At 33.0% G+C, this 10,610-nt stretch overlaps 2 protein-coding genes across 2 annotated transcripts; both read right to left on the bottom strand.

Annotated features, from left to right (window-relative positions):
• Nucleotides 1-102: 102 nt before the first annotated feature.
• LOC140047194 (adenosine deaminase-like) lies at nt 103-5,333 on the bottom strand. Its single transcript, XM_072092063.1, has 9 exons — nt 5,257-5,333; nt 4,732-4,793; nt 4,256-4,384; nt 3,861-4,084; nt 2,108-2,226; nt 1,760-1,903; nt 1,478-1,575; nt 572-701; nt 103-462 (listed from the first exon to the last, which is right to left on the bottom strand). The coding sequence occupies exons 1-9, from the start codon at nt 5,287-5,289 to the stop codon at nt 370-372; spliced, it is 1,032 nt and encodes a 343-aa protein (XP_071948164.1). The 5' UTR covers nt 5,290-5,333; the 3' UTR covers nt 103-369.
• A 659-nt stretch (nt 5,334-5,992) lies between these two features.
• On the bottom strand, nt 5,993-10,252 carry LOC140042378 (adenosine deaminase-like). The gene is made up of 7 exons (XM_072087696.1): nt 10,131-10,252; nt 9,581-9,810; nt 9,243-9,361; nt 8,278-8,427; nt 7,864-7,961; nt 6,675-6,804; nt 5,993-6,115 (listed from the first exon to the last, which is right to left on the bottom strand). The coding sequence occupies exons 1-7, from the start codon at nt 10,250-10,252 to the stop codon at nt 5,993-5,995; spliced, it is 972 nt and encodes a 323-aa protein (XP_071943797.1).
• Nucleotides 10,253-10,610: the final 358 nt, after the last annotated feature.

Consider the following 10,610-nt stretch of genomic DNA (forward strand, 5'->3'; position numbering starts at 1 on the left):
CTGTTGTTTGAGCATAGAGGTTCATTATTCTCTATGGTACCCGAGACAATAGTAGTGTATTAATAGAGGGCGATACAACATGAACAACTACAACTACAACTGAAAGATACTTTATTTAATCCTTAATCGTTTTTTAATGAATAATGATACAACTTTTATTTTTATGATTCCTTCAGTAATGGTAGGTCTATATGAAAGTTTATTAGGTAATCCATTCTTATATAGCAGTCTTAATTGCAATCATTAATATTTTAAGTACAGACTACTACTATTCTCCCCGCTACTTTCCCAACGTACTATTGTATATTGATACAGTAATCCAAACTTGGTGTATTGGAGTATACTTTATATTGTTAAGTTGTATGGGACTTATTTTTTAGCATTACTGTAATACTTGACATGTTCCACTAGTTTGTCTCTGTCTTCTTCTGGGAGAAATGCACATTCAGCAGCACAAACTCTCTGTAAGATAATAAAATAACATTTATACCAAAAAGGTGCACTATGGATTACTGTTTTATATTCATATAAGCATAGGCCTACTAGTACATTAAATACTGAAGGCACTTACTAATCTTATCAGATCTTCATCAGATATTCCAAAATATTTCAGAGCAATATCCTCTTCTGTCATTAATGTGTTCATAAAATGCAAACTGTCGTCAGTATTTAATGAAAAATTCAAACTATCTTTTGCAAATCTGCAAAAAAAATGCATGGTATTGTACAAACACTCTGCAGCTTGTCACAGCATATGGTATATTAGTGTATTTGATGACATCAAATTAGCAGTAGACAATGTTTACATTATCGACTGTACTAGCAACAATTATAAAGACATAATTATCAGCAGGAATGACTCTGCAATGATGCATTCATACACCACTCACTCATCAAAAACAAGCACACATGCAAAGGCATTGTTGTGGCTTTCATGCTATGTTGAATTTGAGAACAGTTCTTTTCATGTGCTATGTTGTTTTATTTGTTTTTATTTTATCAGTCTGTGCCTCCCTTGTTCTACTCTCTTTTGTTCCTATGCACTCAGGCTTATGCCTTATATTACTATATATATATCACTGATGAAAGGCTAGTGTCGCCTGAAAGCTCTGCTAATTTTTCTGGCCGTTTTACTTTATTGTTTTGATTTTTGCTTATTTTATTTGTATCTCCATTGAGATCCAGCCACTGATACCCACAGCATTGTCATTATTTTCAGTAATTTGCCTTTGAATTTATACTAATATAGTGTTATAAAGTACTATGAAGTAACCAAGTTTTATTTTTGTTTGTGATATATATAATATTATATATGTACTCTCATTACCTCTGAACAACACATAGCGTTTAGCTTAGCAATTCTTTCTGACTGTTTACTCTTTGTATCTCTGTTAAGATCCAGCCACTGATACATTCATCACTGTCAGTTTTGTTTTTATAGTAATTTGTCTTTAATTTATAATACAATTTGAATGACCTTATAGCTGGATGTTTATTCCAATCTGGACTAACACTACCAAGGACCATGCTAGAGGTTGGGCATACTTCCAAATGTACATTTGCCTTCTTTACCAACTGTTGGAAGATTGAAATATGTTAAGAATGATAAAATGAATCGCATACTCTCTTATTTAGCAATATACGACAAAATACCATGTCTAAATCAAATCTAATTGAAATTTATAAAAAAAAACATCAAGACAAAACATTTGAAATTACAAAATTGTTCTTTGAAAGAAAATAAATGTAACTTTGAAACCTCATAAACTTTATCATCATCAAGACAATGATAACCGTGACCTATACGTTGAGCTTTAAACACCTCAATTGCTTCCTTTACATTGGCTGCTGGTCCAGACTCCCCTGCATGTATTGTTCTCTTTATATTTAGTTTAATGGCTTCCTGAAAAACAAAGATACATTACCCAATTCCATTTTCTCAGAATGCAGGGTTTTGTTAAGGATCAAAATATAGGAGGCCTGTAGAAAAATAAGGGAAATATTTGGTACGAAAGCTTAGACTCTGCACTCAGAAGGTATTTCATTGGAACATTAACATACTGTGTTAATACATTTTATATATTTGGATGAGCTAAACTTTATTTACCTGAAATGCCTGGTGAAATTCATTTTGTAGAGTTAGTGATTCGTCACCACCAATACCAATGCCTACAACACCATCATTTCGATACTTGTCACATAATTCTACAACCTCCTGGCACCATTCTACAAACAAAAATATTACTATTATAAGACACCATTATTTAATCTTCACCAATGTATTTTTAGCAACTTACATTACAGTGTTGTAAATAGAGGGCTTTTACAATGCTATCATCATTGAAAACTTTCTACAGTCTGTATTTCTTTTCAAATGCTAAACACATAAATGAAAGTACTCAGAAACGAGTGGAGTACTTGGCATAATATATCCACAGAGAGGGAGCATGTTGAAAGATACATTTTTTTTGCTTTTGGTAATAACCATGGTTCAAATCCTGCTGGGGTTGTATAAATTACAAACTCTGGTATTGAAACAATGACCTTTTTGAAATCACGATTGACCAGAACAATGGTCTAGGAGTGTCTTGAATCTGTGCCCCTGCCTTAACCCATTCAGTTTAACCAGTCGACTAATATTTTGGTCCATGTCAAAGAATGTATCCATATTAAGAATACAGAAGATGAGCTATTTAATATATATGGTATGGAAGATAAGCTTTTGTGACATGACCAATATATCAATTTTCCTGAAAATCAATAGGCATGTCTGTAAGTACGGAACAGAATTCTGGAGAATTTCCTACTCTGTATTCTTTTTTCTGAAATAAAAGATGAAATAAGTATATACCTATGTACAGAATGAAATAAGGAATGACGCATATAAACTAATTATCAACTAAAAATAGTTAATTTGAATAACAATAGAACATCCGATTTTCTTGAATTTCAACAGGCATGGTCTGTAAGTATATATCTATCTAAAATGAAAAATTCTGAATATTAACTTGAAAATTGTAGGCACTATCATGCTAACTAACAAACATACAAACAAAGCAAGTATTTTGTTTCTAGCTATTTCAAGCTATTGCACATAATTGCATCATAAGGAAATGATAGTCGCCAAATGTATTGCAATTTTACTTTCTGTTTGGTTATACTGCATTACATTATAATAAACAAGGACTCTATTGTATCAGAGAAGATTATAATTTTACTCTTCCCTGATTGTATATCATTTTTGTAAGCTATAAATCTCAAAGATAATGTTACTACTGTACTTTGTGCAATGTTCAAATTTTCAAATCTTTATTTTATTGTAATGCACTATTGATAATTTTATGTGTGAACCACTGAAATTTCACCATGTTAAAAACATGATAATAACAGGACTGTAGTAAGGGGTTAATAAAATGTCCTCATGTTGACAACAGCCCTGCAATAAAGTTTATGTTATGTAAACTAAAAGACACAGCCACCGATGCACTCAGAATTTATTTATTGAAAATTTGGCAAATAGCCTAAGAGGAAACCATAGGCCAATCGCCCAACACAGAAGTTGGAAAGTCCCTACCAGGCTACGACATTACAATGAAAATGTTCAGAGATAATCTGTTTGATGATTTTTTTCTTAAATTGTTGCTAATGTTTTTTTTTTTAAATCATTATTGTATTCTTGAACTGCAACTTTGTAAATTTCCTGTGAAGGATGAAAGTTTATCTGTATCTGTATATAATAAATATTTAAAAAGTATATACAAAAACAGAATAAACTGGACATTAAAATTAACAAGAAAAAATATGCATTGTTTATTTGCAAAGTTTGTGTTTGGATTTATAAATATCAAATACAATAGTACCTGGTTTTCCCCTCATAAGACATAGTATACTCCTTGCTTGTACCCCATACTTGTCTTGTCCTTCTTTTAAACCTTCATTCACAAGTTGTACAACTTGATCTGCTGTCATATTTTCATTTGATAGAAGATGAGGGCAGTATGATGTTTCGAAATATGCAACCCCTTCCTTCAATTTATCTTCACACAGATCTCTTGCAATTTCCTTTATTGCTTCACTATCACCTCTAATAATTATAACAAATGATGAAATAAAATTTAAAAAACATTGATTAACCATTTCAGTCTAATTGTTTAAAAGAATGTTTCCAAAGATGGTATCATAATGAGAATAATATGTTATTTGAAATTGACAGCGTACATTCTATCAAGGCATTTAATATTGTACTATAACTTACCTTAGAATAGGCATATAAATTTCAAAACTCTTGATGAATTTTGTCAATGATCCACCACCCACTACGTGTAGCTCTGAAGTGAAGTCTTTAAAATTCTTTCCAGGCAGTGTATCTACCATGCCACGTCGTCTAAAAAAACATATCTTGTTTATAGTCTAGTATAGTTTTTCTACATACCGTATTTATTCAAATAAACACCCAAGGGCATTTCTTGTTCATTAAGGTTATTCGTTTGGAAGGTGCGGTCATTTATTTCAAATGATGTTTTAACTTTTATGGGTGGTTTATTCAGAGCAGAGTATTTTTTTCTAAACAATAAATTTGACAAGTTGTGCTTGTTGTATTTTGTATAATGTGATTTATATTTTTATTAGAGGTAATTCTCAAAAGTGAAGAAAATAAGAAAAAACAGGGGTTAAAACAGTTCAAGATAAATTCAATTTTTCCATTTTCTTTGATATAATTATTTTACATACTTAGCAATGTTCCAAAGAGTTTCTGCCCGACAAGAACCATCAAGGTGGCAATGTAACTCAACCTAAAACAAAACCAATTCAACACATCCATAGCATTATTAATTATAATATATTGAAATAGGCCTAGGCCTAGTATTAATGTTTCTAGGCCTGGCCCTACCCTACCCTAGCAAGAGATAGTTTTTATTTAGATTGATTCTGCATCATTTAATACTGCTTGGAGCTGTCAGTACATTTTATACAAGTTATGAAAATGATTTGACAATTGATTAATAACATTAATGTAAACAAATATTTATATTTTAAGAAGGAAATGAAGTGCAGTGACAGTCCACGACCTCTCAAATCTCGTGCTTCCCCATCCCCAGGTACGTATTATTGTGACTTGCCTCTTCCTCCTCTGCAAAACCCATCGTAAAATTAAACACCACCTTTTCACTATTCTGTACCTAACACTATGTATTATTGTTTAATATATTAACTATATAGCATGAATCTATTAAACACATTTTATTCAATAATTACCCTGTAAAGACCTTCTTTAAACGAACTTGCCATTCTGAATGTTCCAAAGTTAATAAAGCTCAATGCAAATCTTCTATTCATTATAATGTTGTCATAACCTTTGTCCTCTGGAATCATCCAAGCGTGTATTACTAATGACTATGGGACGCTTACAGCGCATTTTAACATGCTTATTAGTCCGGCGTTTATTAGATCATTAATATATTTATAAAAAAAACAAATAAAAATGAAATGAAACGACCTCGGCAAGACGAACGAAGTTGATCGAGCTTATTTTCATGGGGACACTTATTTAATTCAGTGATTTACCGTTTTCCATGCAGATCACCAGAATGTTGAATATACAGAATAACATAAAAATCTTTTTAAGGTAATGTTTTCAACTTTTATTAACTTTATATATCAAATAACTATTATTAATTCGTGAAATATAAACATGTTATTGTTGCTAAGGAAAGAGTGATCTTTCTTATTTGCAAAAAGTAAAAACTGGGAATGTATTTATAGTATTACAATTCTGAGTAGGCCTACATAATACTACAGCTTCCCCGAAGTCGGTCTAGTACTGTTGTTTTTAATGTGATCAAATAACTATTATATCACTCGTGAAATAGAAAGCATGTTGCTATAGGATGCTAATGTAATTCACGTGCTTACTATCCATGGAAGAATCTTTTTATTTGCAAAAAGTAGAAACTTAGGATGTATTTATATTATTACAATTAACTGAGTAGGCCTACAGAATACTACAGCAGCAGGGCTGCTCCGAATTAGGTCTAGTACTGTTCTTTTTAATATGTTTAACCAAAATCTGCTTATCTTCATCAGACAGAAATGACGCTTCGGCAGCTCGAATTCTCTGTAAAAATAATAAATTGCAGTTAAGAGAGTCAGAAATACAAATGAACCTATCGTAGTACGTATACGATAACACGTTGTCAATGAGATACATTGTCCCCAAAGTACACACATAACACTGACTAAAACACTGATTAAAATCTCTATTATAATAAATAAGCCTGTTCCTATACGGAAACTTTGTCACGTACAACGGTAGATGAGATATCATGGTTCACTGAAGTGAGCGAGTGGCCAAACGGTTATTAAGACAGTGGAACTGTAACATCGGCAATGGTTCGAGGCTCACTCGCTCCATGGTGGTGGTAGAACGAGTCTTCTCGGATAAGGACTATAAATAAACCGTATAGGTCCAGTGTACATATAGCTCATGTGAACTTTAAACAACCTAGTAAATCTTTCGAGACGACTCCGATGTACTAGTCCACACAAACACAGCCACTGTCACACACAGCCACTGTGCAATTGGGATTGATCCTTTACTAACAGTGTTAGTGAGAAGTTGAATAAATTAAAAAAATAAACAAAAAAGAAGTACATTCGAGTGTGTCATATCTTACCGCTTTTAGTATGTCTTCTTCAGACATACCAAAGTATTTAAGTGCAATTTCTTCCTCATCCCCAACCGTGTTGTTGAAGTGAAGTGGATCATCAGTGTTGAGCGAAAAGTTGATGTTATCTCTTGCAAATCTAATTTATTATTACAAATACAATTTGAATGGATGTTATTTCTTGCAATCTAATTTATTACAAATACAATTTGAATTGATGTTATTTCTTGCAAATCTAATTTATTATTACAAATACAATTTGAATTTATGCTATTTCTTGTAATCTAATATACTACAATTACAATTTTAATTTGTATTTTCAATTAGATTCATAATAATTAAAACAGTAGAGTACGACCCAGAGGAAGATCGTGAAAGTTAAAATGAAATGGAAATTGAAAATGTAATGGACAGAACAATGCAGAGGAAAGTGACGTAAAATAGTGGAAAGAGTCATGTTGCAAAGGACAGAACAATGCAGAGGAAAGTGACGTAAAATAGTGGAAAGAGTCATGTTGCAAAGGACAGAACAATGCAGCGGAAAGTGACGTAAAATAGTGGAAAGAGTCATGTTGCAAAGGACAGAACAATGCAGAGGAAAGTGACGTAAAATAGTGGAAAGAGTCATGTTGCAAAGGACAGAACAATGCAGAGGAAAGTGACGTAAAATAGTGGAAAGAGTCATGTTGCAAAGGACAGAACAATGCAGAGGAAAGTGACGTAAAATAGTGGAAAGAGTCATGTTGCAAAGGACAGAACAATGCAGAGGAAAGTGACGTAGAATAGTGGAAAGAGTCATGTTGCAAAGGACAGAACAATGCAGAGGAAAGTGACGTAAAATAGTGGAAAGAGTCATGTTGCAAAGGACAGAACAATGCAGAGGAAAGTGACGTAAAATAGTGGAAAGAGTCATGTTGCAAAGGACAGAACAATGCAGAGGAAAGTGACGTAAAATAGTGGAAAGAGTCATGTTGCAAAGGACAGAACAATGCAGAGGAAAGTGACGTAAAATAGTGGAAAGAGTCATGTTGCAAAGGACAGAACAATGCAGAGGAAAGTGACGTAAAATAGTGGAAAGAGTCATGTTGCAAAGGACAGAACAATGCAGAGGAAAGTGACGTAAAATAGTGGAAAGAGTCATGTTGCAAAGGCAAGAGGCGTGACTAAAGATGATGAATGTAAAACATAAAGTACTTACTTTTTCGCAGGATGTAATTTAAAGTCAGAACTAACAGATCCAAGACGGACACTGGAGGTTGGGCAAACTTCCAGGTGTACCTTACTAGTTTTTACCAACTGGAAAAAAAACGAACACAAATTGAAGACGTATACTGTTTCAGAAAATCTTTATCATGTGCAACGTGCCCCGGGTGAATTCCTTGTCACTCATTCGTTTTTTGAAGCTTTTTTCCGGAAATGCCCTTAGCCATAGCTAAAAAGTATCAACGAAGTGATATGATGCACGCGCAACGCACGTATTGACTAATCAAAGTTCTCTAGCTTTGACGTCGCTTGGTCACAATACTACATACAACCATGGATTAATTAATGAATTCATTAATCCATGATACAACATAAGTGATGACTATTTTGAAAAAAAAAATGCAAATACCGTGTAAACATTATCATCATCTACGCATCTATAGCCATGTCCAATTCGGTGTGCCTTAAACGTTTCAATTGCTCGTCGTATGTTTGCAGCAGGTGCAGGTACAGCCTCTCCTGCGTGTATGCTTCGATTTATTTTGAGACGGCAGGCTTCCTTCAAAATAAAATAAAAATCTATAGTACAGTATAAACAAATTGGGTTCAATTCAGATAAAAAAGGCCTACACATATCTATTCGTGTGTCTGTTTGTTTTGATCATGGAGAGGTATATACCTCCATGGTTTTGATGATGATCATAAAAAAAAATTAATCGTGGCTCGCGGGCTTTCCTATTTATTGTTGTCAAGACCAAACCAGTAAACGGGTGAACTTCCCTGCTATGTTAAAAAGGGTACGACCGCATATTTATACATTATTTTATACCAGTACTCTTTATTTGACTTCAGTTTGTTTTGTATACTAACAAAGTGTACAGAACAAGTTTTGTCGATTTTACGTGTGTAAATGTGGTTCTATTAGCAAAGACGTTCTAATTAATTTAGCGGATAGGCGTCAGTTATTTGATTAAATTTTTCTTTTTAAGGCTATGAACTCAATTTGTCATGGTAATTTTGAAGTGTACTTTCCTATTCTGTTCCACAATATCAATTGCGTATATCCTGCTTTATTTTTTATATTAAGAGGGAGGGTAAATGTTACTAAAAATGGTTTTGTTAATCGTTTGCCTAAGTTATACCACTCACTATGTAAAGTTTATGGATCTGTTGGTATTTTTTTTATTTGATTGCTTGTTTCCGTCACAAGGTTTTGTCTAATGTCAGTAATATCTAAATGTTGTCTTGTTATCTAATGATTTTTGCTTGAAAATATATGATATTATATTTTATGACTTTCAACCCTGTTAATGGTGACGTTTGGTCTCTGTAGGGTGATGATGAAATAAAATAGAAAAGAAAAAATAATCTTACATCCATTCCATCAAAGTATTCCTGTTGAAGTGGTTCTAGTTCATTTCCAGCCAATCCGATTCCAACCACACCATGATGTTTGTAAATCTGACATAGACGAACGACCTCGGCGCACCATTCTGTAATGAACGTTATAATAATATATGGGATATAGCAATGGATTTTTATTATGAATACTGCTGCTTTACAACTCTAGAAAAAACATGTCCGTCCCTATTTGCTAATGACATCAACATTGTGCCGAAAGAATCAATGAGAAAAAATTCATATCCCACGTGGAACTATAACATTGTTTTTATTTACTAATTAGTGTACATTGTAAGAACTGTTTAACTTGCCTGGTTTACCTATCAACATACAAAGAATACTGTTTGCCTTTACGCCAAATCTGTTGTGACCTTCGAAGAAAGCTTCATTGACGTTTTTCACTACTTCTTCTGCAGTAACTCCACGCAATTCATCAGCCAATAGGTGTGGGCAGTAAGAAGCTTCGAAATATGCTACACCTTCTTTTGCCTTATCTTCACATAATTCTAAAGCAATTCTTTTGATTGATTTTCTATGACCACTGAATAATATTGAGAGATGAACACCAAATGTAATAGTGTAGCACTTTGTAATTTTTTTTCCATTCCATAGTAAATAAAAAGGAATGGTTAATGCAAGGGTAATAACATGTTCATTGGTGGTATAAGTGAATCTTTGTGTGTATAATGTTCCTACTGTTTACAGAGGTGGACTGACTGAAGTTAACGTAATTCTTGTCGAATTGTGTTGTGCCCCCGCACGTCAGAATTCATGAGAGGCCTACTAAACGGCATTGTCGAAGAATCGTATACGTCTATCTGTCAGTCAGTATATAGTTAATAAAATCAATGTTCTACTTGCCTTAATATTGGTAAGAAAACGTCAAAAGTTTTAATAAATTTTGGAAGTGATCCTGAACCAGTAACCCGCAACTCTGAGATGAAGTTTTCTTTGCTTTTAAAACGTTTTTCAATGTCGATCATTTTACGTTCTCTAAAAGGTAAATACAAACATACAGATAATATCTCTACGATAAGCAGGGAGATGTAAAATAAATTTATTTTATATCTACCTCATGATACAAGTAAAACTAACAAACAATGCATATTTATTCATAACCGTACACTTCTTTGGTATACACGATCTTCAGTTTTTAAAAACACTCATTATAGAATCACTCACCTTTTGCGCACTTCAGTAATTGAAGTTGGAATGGAAAATCATCAGAAATAAACAAAAACAAATTGCTTTTTGTATTTTTTTAAAAACTATTTTATTTATTTATTTACCTTACTGTATCCCAAAGTGTTTCTGGTCGACAAGCACCGTCAAGATGTAAGT

The sequence above is a fragment of the Antedon mediterranea genome, chromosome 1, assembly GCF_964355755.1.
Source record: "Antedon mediterranea chromosome 1, ecAntMedi1.1, whole genome shotgun sequence".
NCBI classification, from domain to species: domain Eukaryota; kingdom Metazoa; phylum Echinodermata; class Crinoidea; order Comatulida; family Antedonidae; genus Antedon; species Antedon mediterranea.